Source organism: Danaus plexippus, chromosome 7 (genome assembly GCF_018135715.1).
Source record: "Danaus plexippus chromosome 7, MEX_DaPlex, whole genome shotgun sequence".
Lineage (NCBI taxonomy): Eukaryota > Metazoa > Arthropoda > Insecta > Lepidoptera > Nymphalidae > Danaus > Danaus plexippus.
Genome location: NC_083541.1, coordinates 4,528,389 through 4,547,798, shown reverse-complemented (window position 1 = coordinate 4,547,798; position 19,410 = coordinate 4,528,389). Strand labels below are relative to the sequence as shown.

General features: G+C 29.9%; 2 protein-coding genes across 3 annotated transcripts; both read right to left on the bottom strand.

Annotated features, from left to right (window-relative positions):
• Positions 1–1,992: 1,992 nt before the first annotated feature.
• On the bottom strand, positions 1,993–6,325 carry LOC116770710 (UDP-glycosyltransferase UGT5-like). Its single transcript, XM_032662304.2, has 4 exons — positions 5,450–6,325; positions 4,210–4,432; positions 3,754–3,970; positions 1,993–2,917 (listed from the first exon to the last, which is right to left on the bottom strand). The coding sequence occupies exons 1-4, from the start codon at positions 6,266–6,268 to the stop codon at positions 2,602–2,604; spliced, it is 1,575 nt and encodes a 524-aa protein (XP_032518195.2). The 5' UTR covers positions 6,269–6,325; the 3' UTR covers positions 1,993–2,601.
• A 10,014-nt stretch (positions 6,326–16,339) lies between these two features.
• On the bottom strand, positions 16,340–19,194 carry LOC116770666 (collagenase-like). Of its 2 annotated transcripts, XM_061520895.1 has the most exons (5): positions 18,878–19,192; positions 18,472–18,739; positions 18,054–18,152; positions 17,283–17,476; positions 16,340–16,480 (listed from the first exon to the last, which is right to left on the bottom strand). In XM_061520895.1, exons 1-5 carry the CDS (start codon positions 19,088–19,090, stop codon positions 16,379–16,381), a joined length of 876 nt encoding a protein of 291 aa, XP_061376879.1. In that variant the 5' UTR covers positions 19,091–19,192; the 3' UTR covers positions 16,340–16,378. The 2 variants fall into 2 exon arrangements, with proteins under 2 accessions (XP_061376879.1, XP_061376880.1); XM_061520896.1 differs by lacking the exon at positions 18,054–18,152 and having other exon boundaries at positions 18,878–19,194.
• Positions 19,195–19,410: the final 216 nt, after the last annotated feature.

Genomic DNA, 19,410 nt, shown 5'->3' with positions numbered 1-19,410 from the left:
GAACAGCTCCAGACATAAAGTTCCATTGACATTGCTCAATTTTCCCTTTTCAAATGCCATTTAATTCACGTAGTTGCTATCACTAAAATTATACGTAATTGTTAATGGCTATATAATACTTACATTAGGAGCGTTAATAGTTTGTGTTTATTGGCAGGTATATTTTGAATATTATGCTATAAAATATACATATATATGTTTTATTCTTTGCATTTGATTACTTCAAAAACAATGATTGCGTAAAAACTTCCACTTGGGTTTTTTATTACTTTGTTTTGTTAAATAGAGTCACACAGACGATGAATAGAGATACTTTATTACCAAGTATAGTCTTGGACAAATTTAGCTTTAGGTAAAAATGTAACCTACACATAAGTATGTTATATGATGGCACATCTGTATGCATTCAATAAGCTATGCTAATAAAATAAGCGATAGATTACCGTGCATACAATAAAAAAATTGCTTTAATCGGACGATCATACCACTTCTTGGACAACGTTAGGTACGCTATGTTGTTTCTGAACCAAAAATTATAAAAAAAACATATGATGAATAAGTTTATCGATTTTTCAAATATACTATAAATAAAAATAACTGTTCATCTACTTTTATTGGCAAAGTGAATTCTCAAATACTTCGTCTTTATTATGTTGTTCCCAAACCTCCTCCGTTAATTGAAAGCGTGATAAAATATTGGCGTCTCTAACAAAGCATACAGTTTGTATTATATGATGTTTAGCTTCTCTGAGTCCTAGGATTTCATAGTTAAAATATATTTATTTTACCTTACAGTAAACCAGCAAAATATTTGTGTAATATAAAGTATATTATGTCACTTCATATTAAGTAATTTTGTGGTTAGTCTACTAAGGGACTGAGCCATATTTAATACGCATATATTTATAAAATTAAATTAATATTAAATGTTTTAAGTAATATATCGTTTATTACCAACATTTTAACGTCTAAAGATACCAAGAAAGATAACAAGTATACCTTCTTTTTTTTCTTCGTATCTTCTGAAAGAAAAATAAACATACCCAAATTACGTTTGTTTCAGTTCCCGTGTTTCATTTTCTACTTATCTATCTTATGTACTTCCTTACCAGATACTACATTATTGTCGAGTATAGTTTCAAAACCCAAAACTCAAAACGGTTATTATTTATTTTGAGTCATTGGTAAACATCTCTAAGTCCTAATAAAAATAAACTTGTACCATCATCATTGACAAAAACAACAAGATATTAAAGATGCAAGAACATTATATTGATTCATTTGTTCCAGGGGAGGTAATCTAAATAAAAATGGAAAAATGTGGACTCAAAATTCTATTGAAATTTAATCTTGACAAAGTACGTACTGAAAATAGACTGTGAATAAAGTTTTTTTATTTATTTCAACTTACATATGCTGAGTAAAACCTTTATTTAAAAATGAAATTACTTGTATGAAATATTTTCTGGTATTCCATATTGTGATAGTGTGAGGACATTAATGTGCTTGGCTGATACCAAGGTCACAACAATTATAAAACTGTTTTACTACAACCACATCAAATTACTCCTCATTTTTCAATAAGTTATGAACACAATAATCCGAAAGCATGCTCTGAAACTAGCTTCTTTCAGTCTGAATCGAAAATATCCCAAATACAGTACCGTAATAAAGCTGTGTGAGGATAACATATTTCCGTTGATACTGGTCTTGCTTTGTAAGCTTATGTCATATTGCTTATTGGAGTTTTTGTCGAAAAACTGGTCTGTTATAGTATGGCCTTTTCTAGTCAACTCTTTCCGAAGTACTTCATATTTATAAAGAAATGTTTTTAACCGTGATATCAAAAAGTATACAATATATTAAGGGTTCCTAATAATTAATAGATAACTATTTTATACGACTTAATTAAATATAGCAATGTTTAAAATTTACGACTGTAAAAAAAATCCCTGAAATAGAAAGGGAATTAAAAATTAATAGAATAAGGTGTAAGATGAAGGAGTCTTTTTATATTTTCACTAATAAATAGAAAAGTCAGAATACAAAAATCAGAAAATAAATAGAAAAGTGGTATAGGCATAGTATATATAGGAAAGTGCTCAAAAGGAAAAAGAAAAAAGACAGTCATGTAAATACAGCTAATAAAAAGAAATTGTGAGGGAGTCCCTCTCGCTGTCACTTTTTACTGACCAAACCACCCCCCCGCCCCCACAGGAGTTTCACTTCAAAAACGTATACTTAAATTAAATTGTCCCTCCTTTGTTTCAAAGCTTTGACTCTTAATGATAGTGAACGTAAATAAAAATAAGTAAATAATATAAATATCACGCAAAAATAATTTAAATGCTTTCATATTGATTGTTACATTTTTAGGATAATAAGTCACAAAAATGTTATTCATACTTTATTTTTGTGTCAATAAATTAAGTCACTTCACCTATTTATTATAAGCATATTTTCTCCTTACATCTTGTTAACGTCTTTATGACGTAAAGTTTGCATAACATTACAATAAAACTGTTCTTAACATTCTTACACATCAAATTTAATTTAAATCAAATGAGTATTACCTAACTCACTTTTAGTTCCATTAATTGTTCATTCAAATTTGACTCTTCTTGTCGTTCGTTCTCGTGATATTTTTTCAACTGGGGGTTCCGGTTGACAACAACAACAGCAGCAAACTTTTAATACTTTGTAAAAAGCGTACATTACAATATAAAATACTATAAATATAAATGCGAGGACATCTAGTTGCAGTTGTTGGTACCAAGGTACTTTAACAGATGGCGCTCCCATGTTTGGCGAACCATTGTATCGAGCTACGTATTCAATCCAATAGATGGCGGTTTCTAAGGCATTCATCGGACGGTCGTGCCACATTCGAGAAACAAGCTTAGCTTGTTGCTGGCATCTGGAAAATTTTGATGATTCTTTACAAAATATTTAAAAAATTATGATACAAATATCATTTCTAAATAGCTATTAACATTTTTTTGTATATTATTAACAAGACACAAGATTGAAATGTGTGCAGTGTTTATAAAAACAGACAGGCATTCTTGGTCCGACACGGTCGTGGGCTCTCTAACATGGAGTGTTATATCAAAGCCTTTAGTTATTTACGCAAGAGCTACTCGTGTCTTCACACGTAACCTGTTACTTTCATGCTTATGTCACTCTTCCTATATAATGCGTATGGAGTTGTAAGTTGCATATGAGATTTAAATGATATACACAACGTAGCATTATTTATATATACTGAGAATGTAATTACGCCACATCATTTAACCGTTCCAATTATTTTATAACAGATACGAACTTAGTTACGCAGAATTGTTTTGTAGATAAATCAAGTGGAATATTTAAAATGTTATCTAAACTTTATAATCTGAACTCTTATTAAGAACTTATAACACCGTTAGACGTTAATTCAATATGTAATATCTTAATCTATTTATGCATTTAGATTCTTATATTTATTTTCTAGAAATATTGTCTTGTATATTTTCTGTCTCACTTGCTTATGTCAACGGCTCTGTTATCATAAATATTTTAATAAAGGATGAATGGATGGTTACTATGAAGATGGCAATACAATTATTTTTCTAATATGTAACTACATGAACTACTATTTTTATTAATACTCATTCCTAATACTCATAAGTTAAGTAACGAAATTGTGACTTCAGCGTATTTAAGGGATTATTGATGTCTAAGATGGAGATTTTTATATCAATATATACAAACCTTGGCTCCAAGACCTCATTGATGGCGTCTAACAGTAGTTCATCTTTAAGATTCTCATATGTGACTATACTGGCAATGCCAGCATCAACTAGGGCTGCGGAATTGCCATACTGTTCGCCAAACAAAGGAATAGCTACCACTGGCACGCCGGCATCCAACGCCTCTGTACAACTTAGAATACCACCGTGGGAGATAAACGCCTTTACGTTGTCATGTTCTGAAATTTAATAAGCATATGATTTAAAACACCGACCAAAGAGTTATTACTATAGTATGTTGATTCTTAAATTCCTTTTTCTATTGTCAGTGATATAAAGCAATAATATATCTTTGCCAGAGGTTATATCTTCCTGAAAAGTTATATTAAAATCAATTCATCGCTGTTATTCAACAGACAGATTTATTTTTTCTATTTCAATATCATAATATGGGGTAGTGTAAAATATATTAACTTACTTAAAATATCATACTGCGGAAACCATTTCATAGTCATAACGTTTCTTGGCAGATTTTCCACGCTGTCTCCATCCCATTTCCATAATATTCGGAGTTGTAATTTTCTGAACGTTGATATTAGTTCTGTGAGTTTGTCGCTCGGTAATGTGAAATCTTTGACGGTTGACCCCAAGTTGACGTAGATAACTCCGTTTTCAGCTTCGTTAATAAATCTTTCTATATGCTGTAAATAGATCAATATATATAAGTTTAGGTGATATACTCGTAGTATTATATTGAAGAACGTTTAAACATAAGACTTGATTATATTTGTTATGATAAATATATTGTCTCATAGATAATGATTTAAAATTTCTATCTCCCCATCTTTATCCTATATACCTTATTAATTTATATTAAGTGTATATTTAATTTATTTATAAGCAACTGAGATACGAAGCAGTGAATTTATAATTTTCTCAAATTTTCTTCAAAAATTTTTGTAAAGGTGTATCTAGTTTTAAAAATTCTTGCAATATACTTTTACGAGTTAATTACTTAATATAATTGAGTATGTTATTGAAATATTGACGAATGAAAATACAAGATAATTTTAATTTCATACGCCTTGCAGTTATAACTAACCATTCTTTTATTTTTGTCAATGTAAAGATCAACCTTGAAATCAGAAACAAATTCTATTTTTAAATGCTCTTAGAGCAAGAAAAAATTTCAATCAAACGTATTATAATATGACGAAGGGGTGTTACTAAATAAAAAAAATGTTTTAATTGAATATAACGACTCGTTAAAAAACATTGTTGCATTTTTATTTTCACGATGTTATTGCGAAAAACTTTAACTAAAATGAATGTGTGATGAATAGATAATAAATGTTTTATAGTATGAATAGTTTCCGAAAGAATAAATAATCAATTAAATTACTCTGTCAAAGTCCAATCTATGCTCATTGTTTTTAGTAATGTATATAGGTTACTTGATTGTATTATACATAGGTATATTGTATGGATGGTGAAGATGCCATAAGGCTTTTTTATAAGCGACGTCGAACTTAAAAACATCTTTATTATTTATGAATAAAGAAACAAACAAAAAAAATATTATTCTGTTTAAATTATTTTAGACTGTTTTCAACTTTAAAACATGAGTATGTCGTGCTAATTATCATATTAGTGTTAATTGTTAAGGACGCAAATGTACTTGAGGCTATAAAGTTTTGAATAAAAAGTGTTATGCCTACCGTAGGTATACTTTTGGGTGGTCTGATATGTATTCCTCCGATGTCGACAACATTATCAGCTCGCACCACACCCCCGAAAACAGATTTGTGGGTGTTCACAAACACGAGGCTGGCATTTGACGCTATGCTCTCCAACGCTGGTAGATTATCCCCTAAATATTTATAGAGGTACACGTGATCCGTTACTTGCGAACCGATATAATACACCCAGTTCGCTACGTGGTACAATATAAAACCTTTGACTCTATCAAAAAACCATGGTTCTTTTCCAAACGGCAGTAGAGATTGGGGGACGTAAGCCGAGTTGAAATGTATTCCTAGTCTACTGAAATGCCAAGGGTGTATCGACTGAGGATTAAACGCTATGTACGGAGAACTTAAATTTGCCGCCAACGCAAGGGCGCAGTCACTGTTGTATGATTCGACTATTATCACAGAATATTTAGGTTGCGTTCTTATCATATGCAGTACCTCGTGATTGTTCATTAGCGTTTTGCAATCATCGTTTCCTTCTTTAGTTGATACCAGAGTTTCGAACGGCACACGCGATACTTCATTCACAATAACTGATTCGAATGACAGGCCTTTATTATCTTGTTTGTCACTAAGTAGAACTTCATGATAGTTGACAGGCGGGTTTGGCATTTGGAAATGGGTAATGAGAGTCACATGGTGATTCCGCTGCGTCAGTTGACGGAACAATCCACGGTATGTTTGATAATTGCCACGGTCTGCGGATGGGAATATACCGAGTATTTTGTAACTTTGCGCTGCGAATAACTGGGAAACGATGTAAAACAAGATTATATATTTAGTCATATTTGATCGCGTACGTTCGTATTGGCACAGCGCTGTTGACTGGACGGCGATGGAAGCTTGCGTATCTGTCTAATAATAGGTAGATGGTATGAGGTAATCGCTGACGGCGTAGTGGTGTCGTAATTTTCAGAAATATTCTATGACCGAGAACCGAACCGAAGTCAATGAACGTGACCCCGATTTCCATATTAGATGGACTCATATACTGGACTGAGTTTTGTTTTGTTTTCTGTTATCATTTGTAAACATTGTGCGAGCCATTAAATGTAAACAATGCAATTGCTACTGGCATCAATAGCCGTCATAAACTATTGTAGAAAATAATTTTTGCTTTAAATTTCTATGACCTTTACAAAGAAAAAAATAATAATATAATGTTCGTACAATTTTTTTTATAAATTGTTTATTTACTCATAGCTTCAAATACATTGGAATCGTTATTAAAATTTCTCTTGAATTTGAAGCGGAAAGTAATCGATATTACAATTAAATTTTATTGCAACACCTAAACATATAAACATTGATAAGTTTTATATATAAATATTATAATCATAATGAAGTAGATTTATTGTATTTTGCTTATGGCCCAAATGAATACTGTATAAGAAGCAACGAAATCATGACCTAAAACTACTCAAAGAATAAAATATAACTCAGTTAGAGCAAACGAAATTAGTTTTTATTTAACATAAATTATGAAATAACGACTGTAGAAATGTTAACCACAGATAACAAAAAAAAATATAGCAAGACAGTTTTGATATAACCTTAAAGGTGTTAAATATGTAACAAAGATGTTTTTTTTTTATTAAAATATCGTACCGTTACTAAAGAAATTGAAAAAAGCGTTTGTATAAACCTGTTTAACAAACTGGTTTCCAAAAATGCGGAAGAGAAAGCCCGTCGTATGTCACGATCATAGAAAGAGGAAAGCTTTGAGAATTGATGCGTTAAAATATTTCCATGATTTTCCATATTAATCATTAGATAATTCTTAGAAGTTAATTAGCACGAAATATATCTGTGAACTTGATAACAGTAACTGTTTGATAATAAATTAACACTTAAATATAATCCTGGCTGTATTTAATTAAGGTAGTTCAAGATCGGCTTCGCAATCAATATCATTTTTGTATTAGAACATGGTATTATATGTCTCTAATGAGATCTAAGACTTACGCGAATTTTATTCATTTAAATGAAACTAATATATTTCGGATATACTGCGCGGATCACGGGCAGACGAGATGTGAATGATGTGATCACGGTTGCTGAAAAGTAACCGAAACGTCGGGATTATGTAGTTTTAAAATAATAAAATCCGCTTAGTATATCCGAAACATATTAGTTTCATTTAAATTATATGCATCTTATATAAGAATTAAAAATGGATTCGTATGTTTATTTAGACCAATACAACCAAAGTTATCTTCAAATGAATAGCTAGTTCCATATCAAAATTACGCCCTTGCATATAATAGATAAGGTTATATATATGTCAAAAACTTTTATATGCGAGGACGTAAATAAATAAAGACGAACCATTCGCAGTAAAAACTTCAGTATGAATTAAAATGACTTAAGATTTCTGGTAACGATGGCAGATCGAGCCTTGTTTGAGAACATTAGTGTTTTTTTAATAATCTATTATGTATCTATGTAGCTCTATACTGTTAATGTTTAAACAGAATTTTTGACAGATCATTAGGTCCAAATAAAGGCTAATTTATTGTATTACTTTACTTAAAACAATAATCAAGGATAGTAAATCTTTAGAGAGTTTTCAACTGAAATTGATGAAACGAAAATTCGTTGGAATATTAATAACATATTATCACAAAAAAATATTTGTTTTATGACCAACAATACGAATGAAAATACAGCAGCTATATTTCTAATAAAAATTTAAATTATCTGCCGGCATCCAGAGCGGTACGCCAGAAAATTAAGAAATCGATGGCGGTAGATGATAAATAACTGGACCAACTGACAGACATTCACATCTCGTCTGCCCGTGATCACGTTTGCTGAAAAGTAACCGAAACGTGGGGATTGTGTAGATTTTAAAATCAAAAATTCTTGTAGTAAATCCGAAAAATATTAGTTTTACTTCAATTTAAATTATCGTTTGTGAAATTAAAATAAAATCGACAACAATATTCCACTTAAAGCATCAATATATATGACTATACCAAAAAAAAATTGTCAAATTTTTTTGTGTTTATGTTTGTACCAGATAGTCTGATCTCAAAGCGGTTTTATATTAAATAGATATTCTGTAAGAAAATATTTATTTTTAGATTACTCATAATAATTTGATAACACTGTGGAAGTCGAAGGTACCATTCAGTGACATATGTATATGTTTACGGTAGGCAGTAATAACGACTGTCACAGATAATATAATTGATGATTGCCAATTATAACTCGTATCATATCTCATTTTGGTAGCGATAACATAATTCTACTGTTTATTGCTTTCTAGGTTTAAATTTTATAACAAATTTATTACGTTAATAGTTGTTGTATATTATATTCATTATATTTTATTTCCACGTTTCAAAAAGACATTATAATTTCATTTGTCAATGTAGTAAAGAATAGAACTTAGGCAATCCGAATAAAGTGGCGCGTTAAATGTAAAAATGAAGCATAAATGTTTGCGATTTTATATTATATTGCATGAAATATAAGTAATTTTTAATAATTTCTTGTGCCCGCTAAATAGACTCACCAATTATCTATCCGTTAATCTATTGCTACATCCACTTTCATGAATGATATTAAAATAATTAACCTTCCAAAGTCATTTAACCTCCTAAAATAGATTAGTTAATTGTATTAGCAAATGGGCAATCCTGTGTACGAAATTCAATTTATAACGTAAGTCTGGCATTACGCTTTTCGGCCGGCTATTCTGCAGACTGGAAACTATTCCCAGGCGCCCGACCGTTACTAATTTTCAGTCCAAAACAATGACCACACAACACATATACTAATCATTACTTTAGAACCTTTCTCACAATAGAAACGTAAAGCGAAACTGTAAAACAATTTTAATTAAGTAATGCTTATACTTTTTATGTTTGAAGAAACATAGAAATGAATTGTTTTATTTCGAATAAAGCAAAAAATTCTCTCAAATACACTCTGAGTGAAAGGCCCTTTATAGTTTTAGTTGAAAATAATTTTAATGGCGTATTATTTTATACTCGATTATATACTCGTAGTTAGTGTAATCGTATCCCTTTATTTAATAATCTATTTCTAGTATTAAATATAAATAAACAAGGGTAAAGAGATAAAGTTTCGCTTTGTCGCGGCGAGACGTAATCGTGTAGGGCTTCTTATTAGGGTTACAACTTTAATAAACATAATAGTTATTTTAAATTTAGAACAAAAAATTAAGAAATTTTATTTTCATTAATCTTTAATTTTGATCGTATGAAAATAAGAACTTCTGATTTAATGTATCTAACTCTACTTTCTCGGACACACCACATCCAACCGTTATCGGACACCAAGCTCAAATCTACAATACATATCGTTCAAAATTCATTTTATATTTGTTTAAAATATAAACATTAAATTGGCAACCCTATCACAAAGCCTTACAGCAAGATTACTGTGCTTTATTAGCAGTTGTTTACCTGTACACGACACTCGTATCAAGTCAAATACACACCAATACATACCTTACCAAATCAAATTATTGCTTTCATTGTAAACACTAACTATAAGATGGTGTTCAGATAAAACAAGGATTTCATAGACCGCTAGTTGCCTATTATATACGCATTTGTTACAATCCCGGCCCTCGACAACATAAAAATGTAATTACAAGTGGAAAGTTCGGAGCACTTAAATATAGATTTACCCTTTGAAGAGCTATTTGATAGGGCGGAGGTGTGAGATCCATCATATTTCGATTGTGCCTCGTCTCAATTATTTCCCTTTTCCTGTATAACTTCATTCATTTTTCAAGTTTCCTGACGTCTGTATTTAGATATCGCTTACTAACACGAAAACACCTTTCAAATGTAATATTCACAAGGAGAATAATATGTGTTCTTTACATTCATATTTACTTATATTGTAATCAAAAGATGTTATTTATTTGTCTTTTTTATTCACAAGCGTCGAACATTATGCTCCTGGTGTAATAAACATTGCTTTGTGTCACATGGTGTGATTATCAATTATTCATCAGGCGCATAAGTATTTTTTCTCACAATTAAAACGATACTACCTCCATGCACATTTCTCTATAATTATGAATTTATAAATTTACTTGCAAATAATAATGCACTGTAAATACTTTTTAGTGTAGTAATATAAGTCACGTTTACTGATACGACTGTGAAAGAAGTTTCTTATTTAAATAGATCTTTTACTACTATTGGTGTTTGAATGCTGTTTCTATGAGTTATGCGTAAAATATTTGCGAATTCTAAGTTTGTTAAATAGTTTAAATAATAATAATAATAATGTTATAAATAAACTTAACGCTGTGAATTCAAAATAAAATATAGGAAGACGGATATAAAAAAGACGTGAGGAAATAAAAATATTTTTAATGTAGAATAATATTGTTTATTGTCTTTTATTCTATGTTGTATGTATTGTTGTTCCCTGAAGTCTGTGTGTCGTACATTCGTTAGAAGGGAATAGAATCAACGAAGAAAATAAACAAAAGTAATAAGTATGGTGTAGATTTTACAATCCTTCGTTGATATTTTTTTACAGAAACCAAAGCGGTTGATGTTATAATTTTTTTTTATAAAAAAACTTGACACAATTATGCATTAGTTGTTTGATAAATTTAAAAGATCAAAAAAGAGGCGAATTAAGCTCCTTTGATTTGAAAGGCAGTTTGAAACTTATAGACACTATATTTATATCACAAAATTAGTAATTTCATAATGAGATCTGAGATTTTCGAGGGTATTCATTTAAAAAAAAAAACTAATATTTTCGGATCACTACGCGTTATTATATTATTATTTATTTTTAAAACAACATACTCCCGACGTTTCGGTTACTTTGCAGCGAACATGATCACGGGCAGACGACATCTCGTGTTTTGAAAGATTACAGCTGGAATTTTCTAGGGACTTAAAACATGTAGGGAATTAAAACATGTATAATAGCTGAGTTACTGTTAAATTAAAATTCAATAAAGGAAAATAAAGGACAGAAATATGAGCAGGATTGGAACCTTACACGTCTCTAATAATTTTTTTCAGTGTCTTTACCAGTTAAGTTATCGTGTCATTACTCGGGACAGTGAATTAGTATTATTTTTAACAATGACTGACTAGTTCCAAACTGTCCAAAAACTGTGGTGAATACACTGTCTCAGTAGCAGCCTGTTCTATTCTTGGTGACATCCGAATTAGATTTGGAAGGAAACCCAGAATTAGGCAAATTGTTTTAATCCTTTGCTGTGAGCATAAGGAAGGAGGAAGCGTATGTTCGAGGTACATTTTAAGATTTTTTTTCAATGTTCAGCGTTACTTCCAGTAATGTGTTACAAAATGGCTGAAGCCAGTATTTATAGTTTTTAAATACAAGTTGATATTTAAATGTTGCCTGTACAAAATTACAATGGTTAAGTATTATAAAAATTTTAATTAGCCATAAAAATAATTCTAAGGATTATATTATATTACAACTAGCTGTTACCCGCAACTTCGTCTGCGTAAGAAGAATAATAAGACACTATGACAAAACTTGAAAGCCCCTGCTTCCCACTCGCGCGTTATAATTTCGGGATGGTCATTCGGGATCTTGAAAAAAGTATACTAAGTTACTTTTTATTTCATCAGCTACCTGTAAAAAGTGTCGCTAAACGCGGTTCAGCGATTTTAGATATAAGACGAAACAAACATACACTCGTATTGTCTTTACATATACATAAAAAATAGGGGTTGGTGATAAAAAAAAAATTAGGGTTGTATGTATTTTTCGATGCCACATTATAAAATAAAAACAAAAAATTTTGTTCAAAAATTAAAAAAAAAGTTAAGGCTGAACAACCCTTAACACTAAGGGGTATGAAAAATAGATGTTGGCCGATTCTCAGACCTACTCAATATGCTCTTAAAATTTCATGAGAATCGGTCAAGCCGTTTCGGAGGAATATGGAAACGAACATTCTCACGAGAATTTTATATATAAGATTAGTACGGCACGGATAGCGCTATTTGTAACACGTAATACTTCGTTCGAATGCAGGTAAAGCCTACAACGAAAGGAAGAAGGCTTATGTTACGTCTGTTTGTTCTATGATGAAAAGGGGTAGTATAAATTTCACATCCATTTTGGGTCAGTGGTGCCACCTACTAGGTTTTCTAAGGAAAATCCTAAACAATATATTAGAAAATATCATAAAATTGATTTGAGTTATTCTTACTTAAAGTGAAAACCAGCAAATGTGTATAGCAATAAGCTTTCTGATGACTGGAGTTTTGTTATTAATAAATTCAGTTAATTAAATATTAATAATAGGTTTTGTGTGTGTAATTGAATAAATTGATTTAGTTGATACTGTGATAATCGCTAATAAGCAGAGAAATTGGATTAAAGGATCATTGAATATGTAACTACATGTGAATATTTAGTATACTTGAAATAATCGTTTGTAAAGTTTGTTCTGTTTATTGATGTTTATGGTTAGGTTGAAATAGATTCGATCGATAAATATATTTAAAAAAAATTTACTGATAAATTTGTATAGAGAAAATTTAAAAAGCGATCTTTATTAAAAACACACACATATATATATATATATATATAACATATTCTTTATAATCAGTAAACTGTAAACGTGTCAATGGTTAACACAGCGATATTGAAAATTATTGGCTTTTCATTTACTTAAACAATTGGTGAGCGATTGGGAAAGCATTTACTAGGAAAAAACTGTAATAAATTTAGTACAATAGTACAATACTGTGATCAAAGATGCAAATTCCTTTAGAACTATTCACGATGGAACTGTCATAATAGTTGGCAATTCGTATAGACTGTGGGTCGAGTAAAAGAATCGTCTGATTGGGCACTTGACAGTCCGCTTGTATCATGTTAATGTTTAAATATAGAATTAAAATTTAAATATTTTATTCAACATTTGCCGTTAAATATATTATTACACTAATATGTTAAAACACTAGACAGGTATATTACGTGTAATAAAGATAATCTAATTAAAAGCGAAATTAATATCAAGTGAAAATTATTCAATACAAAACCTAGAAGACTATTCTGATCGACATTTAAAAGACAACCTGTTTCAAAGTTACAAATAATTTTTGGGTATTTATTTATTGATTTCCCGTTTACGGTGGAAAATGATAAATATTAAGTTGTAGACAATTAATTTAGTTACAAGCGATGCATTATAAAGGTTTTTATTTATGACAATAATTAAGATTTAGCTATTAGCAAGTATCTGAATTCGGTTATCATTTTCAGAATTAATAACCTATTAGAAATCCAACATAGGACATATTTAGATCCTTAAATTGAAGAATATTGTTTTTTTTTAATGAACTACTTAATAATCTTTGACTTGAATATTCAGTTTGTAAGTGTAATTAATAAAATATTTCATATTAATTATTTAGGTCAGTATGCGTAGTCCACGTCTGCACCTTCACACTGCATACGGAACGTTCTCTGTTTTTCATTCGATATCCTACTTAAATAATATAATTTGAGAAGATTTTGCAATGCAAAACTCTTAACGCTCCGTATGTGGTATGACGATTCCAACTTATAATAAAACATGAACTATTGTGTTGAAATACTTTCCCACTTTTCCGTGAAGAACAATATAACCCCTACTATTTATTATTTATCCGATACATAACTATTGTGAACTACTAATTCGCTCTCTGTGATAGTGGATGGAATTCGGATGTTTCGTTATGTTCGGAGGACAATTCTTCTTTGCTAATTTTATTACTCTATTCAAAGACTGTAAAGGTCTGTAAATGAAAGACCAAAACAGAAAAGTCGTGAACAAATATTTTAGTTATAACCCATTGAAAGTTTCATTTATATTCACATTTGTTTATGTCAAAATATATATTTTAATTCAATTTTTTAATTCCCTACTTCTGACCAACGTCCCCCATTTTGGCAAAACGGTTGCAAATAATTTTCAAGTTGCATCTTATAGATTATTATTAATACATACATTTTAAATGATTTGTGTAAAAATTTCTTGTATTGATTTATAATAAGAACGCTATTTTCGTATAGGTAGCTATGTGTTACAGAAATATTTTTTTTACAGATACATTACTCAGGACTTGACGACTTAATTAGAAGAACACGGCTATATATGTGTTAAAAGTATTCTTTTACATAGGCAAGCATCTTTTGACAGATCTTATTGTTTATCATATATTACCAATGAAACGTAAATAATTTACTAAATAAAAAAGTTCTTTGAGAAGAACAGTTAAATACAGAAGCTTCTTATTTCGAGCAGTTACAAACTATAGTAATAATAATGGTAATAAAACTATTTAACAAATAATACGTATAAAATTATTTAAACCTCCATTGAAATACAAATCATAGATAGTTTAGATGGATGTTACTCCACTAAGAGAAACATTATTATCAGTATTTCTGGTCTGTTGTTGTATTGTTGCCAGTGGTGGTTGAAATTCTGGTTCAACTAGGACTATGGGATAATTAGTTCGTTGTAAAACGGAATATTTGGTATTACGCTAATTGATGCATACAGTAACTTATTACTTTACTATATATATGCATGTTACTATACCTTCAAAATATACGATATTGTTTGGGTGCTTTATATTAAAAAAAAAAACTTTATTTTATTATTATTTTTAAAAAATAAATAACTTTAACAATAGCATAAATATATTTTTATCGTATATTTGTGTGTATTTTAACAAATATTGATATATGTCAGTGTGTTGTGTTTTACGTGACCCAAAAATAGCTCAGTTCAGTTTAGCATAGTACTCTTTTCACCAACAACACTATATAACGCAATTATGGTATGAGCTTGTATCTAGCAAATAAAATTCATTTATATGCTGTAATAGATAAGTATGGAAAAACGGAAAATTTTGAATAAAGAAGAAATGTTTCAATACCTTTGTTTTTTGTTCAATGTGAAATTATTAACTTCGTAATGTGTAATTAGGTCACTTGTAGGTACACGCTTGCTACGTTTAAATTACCAACCTTTGAGGTTCGTTCCTACTAGATTTCCTTATTTGCCTTTATTATTTAATATTTAAAAAAAAATCTGATTATTAAAGTAATTCATGTTTCAATATCATAAAATATTTTAAAAGCACACACGAAGTTCTTTTTCATATATTTTATATACTTCAATTTTCAATCATTTTAACTTAACTGTTGGATTCACCTAAGCGGTGATAATTTTATTTAAAAAACAATAAAATCTGTCGCTGTGGAATGATTTGACGTGGCGACCGTTTTTTTTAAACAGCTCGAATATTAGTAATTTTTTCATATCACTCTTAAAAAATCCTCATTCGTCAAATCATTGCAACAATTAATATTTTAGTAATGAGGGTAGAGAAAAAAAGGTTCTAATTCAGTTCTTTAGTACGATGTAGAAATTGGAATTATCAAAAAACTATATATAGATCGTATATACTATTTATGTGGCACTTACGACATATAAATTCTATTGGTATCTGTACATAAAGCTGTACATACATAATATTATAACTTAATTTCTTTCGAGTTAAAATAACATGTAGTACATTTATACATACCAGTATTATATACAGTAATATTCATGAGACATAATTAGTCTCAAATGTTATATTATTTATGTGTTGGTAGTAAGTAGAACGTTTCCTAGCGATAGAGATATCGTTTTAAGTGCTATTCATAATGAAGTATCTGAGTGCAGTCATTATGTTGTACGTATATAAGTTTAATCATCCTTACACGGATGTATTTGCAAATTGATTAAAAGCTGGCTTAATTTGTAAATGTACGTCGTAAATTTATAATAAATTTATTCTCGGTGCTAAAGAATTAATGAAATTTTATTATATATACTTTAATTGTTTTATTTTTATTTTATTACACGCTTACAATCCAGTCGACGAATGATGTTATTCTTGTGTAAACAGCCGGATAGCCTTTTTCACATCCGGTGTTGGACCCGAAAGACGTAGCTCCCACCTGAGGGTGTAAGGATAGTAGACTTTTATTCAGATCAACTAATAATATCATATGTTAATGAGTGTGCTTTAAAAAAGCCAACAAGTATTTTAATCGTTCTTATGAAAAAGATGTCGTCATTGACGTCATTTCACTGATAGAAGCTTAAATGAAATGAAAATATGATATATGATAATGGAAATAAAATAATTCAAATGTATTAAAAACCGATACATTGAAGTTTAAATTTAAGACCGGTTTGAAATTGCTCTTTTTTAGGCCTCCGTATATTATTTGGCAAAAGAAACGTTATGGAATTTTGTGGTTCGTTTATTCATCTGTTTTTAGTCTCAGGAACGCAGCAAGATATCTCGTTATAATCTCGTTGATGACCCAACCATTATATAATTTGATGCTCGGGAGAGTCTCCTAAACTAAAAGCTAAGCCAAGAGACTATCTGTTGATAAAGAGTCATAAAAATTGGTTATAAGCCACATCATGCAGCAATATTTAAGAAAAACCTGTTACTTTACGGTTTCCTCACAGCTTTAGCACATATTGTAGTTGTTATGTCCTACGTCGAACTATAAGGACATTAGTTATTAATGATAAAATTTATCTTGTCGTTTATAATTTTGTTTTGTCATTTGAGGAATAATCACTACTTTTATAGTATACCTAATATCTAAAGGAATTACTGCAATTAAACTCCAATAGACTAACAATCTTTTCGCTGCGGAAATGTTTAGTTGGCGCACTTAGACTTAGTCTGTGACATTTATTTCTATTCTAACATCATATACAAATGTCGTAAAGCCTTACCAAAATACTTTTTCCGTGTATTTTGACAGCAAGCGGTCCCCCGGAGTCGCCATGACATGTACTTCCAGTGTTGTTCCCTATGGTGCAAATATGGGAATCTTGGATGTACCCAGGATACATGGCGGAACATTCCTCGTTAGAAATTATTGTTAAAGATACCGAACTCAGATATTGTGTGGATGTTACTTTAAGATCTGGCAAACACATTTATTATATTGTAATGTTTTGCAATAATAATAATAATAAAATTATATATATATATTTATCTAACAAGTTCCTTCAATATGAGGGAAACAATAAATTGTTTTAAAATTCTCTGACCTACACTGTCTTCATATTCTTTTAATGAGATGAGAAATTATAGAGAAATTACTTGTTTCTTTTATTTGTCAATGCAAAATATTAAAGCTTCATTGTTATTTATGAAATATCTGATAAATAAAATTAATGTGGAAAGAAAACATCCCGAAGAGTGATTATTTAGATGATATTCAGATGTAAAGATATCTTTTCAAATCTTTATAACAAACAGGCTTGTAGTCATAAGTTTTCAAAAGAACATTGGCCAATGCCAATGCCTGATCATGAGTAAAGCCGTGAGAAAAAGATTATAATTACACATTTACCTGGATAAATATACACACAGAACATAAAAGTAGTATTAAGTATGAAATTGAGAAAATATTCAGTACTTAAGTCTTCAGTAGTCTTCAGTAGTTAAGTACTTCAGTAATTAAGTAATACTAGCGTAAAATACATCATAAGATTTACCATCCCCAATGATGCCGAATCCAGAAGCTAAAGACTTCCAACCCGTAAACTTGTGAGAAAGCATGTCTTCATTTGGAAGGGCAATAGGCTGTATTGAATCTTAAGGTGTAATATTTAATATTAATGGTAGAAATACAACATGTAAATATAACTACGATTTTCAGAGAAACGGGTGGACGACATGAAAATGTCATGTTCATTTCGTCTGCCCGTGTTCACGGTTACTGCAAAGGAACAAAAAGCTAAGGGAGTACGTAGTTATAAACTAATAAAAATCGAGAAGTATATCCGAAAATCCGTTTTATGTAAATGAATACACACGAAAATCTTAGATATCATTATTAAATATGTACGATAACATTATTTTATTGCACATAAATAGCTTCTGTGCATTTTTATAATACAATGACATATTTACCGCTGAATTTTATCTTAGGTATATGTAACACAGCGAGATCATTCTCCAAAATCCTCGTATTCCACATAGGGTGGACTGTCACTAGATCCGTTTTAATGCGTCGTCCACCTTTAAACAAGTTCATGGTTCCAAGAACAATTGTAAATGACATGGCCACCAATACGCCGTCATCATAGCAATGGGCTGCGGTTAGTACACGAGTGCTAGTTATCAAAGAACCTCCACAAACGGAAGTCATAAGCTCACTGAGATTTATTATCAGTCCAGCCTGCAAAGTTATTAAACTATCCTATCATTCTATAATCATATAAGTAGGATGACTTAAAAGAATTTTAGTTTGCATTTCAACTTGATGGTTAGTGTTATAAATTAAATATATTCATGTATGTATGTATATAGTACTTACTTGATAAGGAACATCTTGTATGCGGGTGATTTCTCCTCCGGTAATTTCACTAATAATTATTTTATTACTTGATACGTCTCTTAGTAATGCTCTGGCTTTAGGTATACCAAATTTACTGTGGTAGTTTATAGGATTCATGTCTCCAAAGAAATCATCAGTAACACACATTTTAAATCCCAAAGCCATAATATAATAAATGACAATGATATCCATATTTGAAGTTATATTACAACATCATCAAAATGTACTCTAATAAATAAAAATACATTTGATACAAACAGGTTCTCGTGATGCAGAAAATAATTACTATCTGAGTGTGTCGGAACAACAATAACTTTATTGACAATCATGACAATGAACTAACACGTTAAATAACTTTTACAGTATATATTATAATTTTATTATATTTATATTACTTAATTCTATAATATTAAAAAAAATGCTATTTTCATAGAGCTATAAAATTAAAATAATAAATTTATTTATAACAAACATTATTCGAAATAAAACCTTCATGGACGTGTCATCAAAGT

Coding starts and splice junctions, on each gene's coding strand:
- LOC116770710 (XM_032662304.2), bottom strand. CDS start 6,268: ATGACTAAATATATAATCTTGTTTTACATCGTTTCCCAGTTATTCGCA. Junction 4,433..5,449: donor CACCCAAAAGTATACCTACG/GTAGGCATAACA, acceptor ATCTATTTACAG/CATATAGAAAGATTTATTAA. Junction 3,971..4,209: donor TCCGCAGTATGATATTTTAA/GTAAGTTAATAT, acceptor ATTAAATTTCAG/AACATGACAACGTAAAGGCG.
- LOC116770666 (XM_061520895.1), bottom strand. CDS start 19,090: ATGGATATCATTGTCATTTATTATATTATGGCTTTGGGATTTAAAATG. Junction 18,740..18,877: donor TACAAGATGTTCCTTATCAA/GTAAGTACTATA, acceptor ATAACTTTGCAG/GCTGGACTGATAATAAATCT. Junction 17,477..18,053: donor ATTCGGCATCATTGGGGATG/GTAAATCTTATG, acceptor TGTGTTTGCCAG/ATCTTAAAGTAACATCCACA.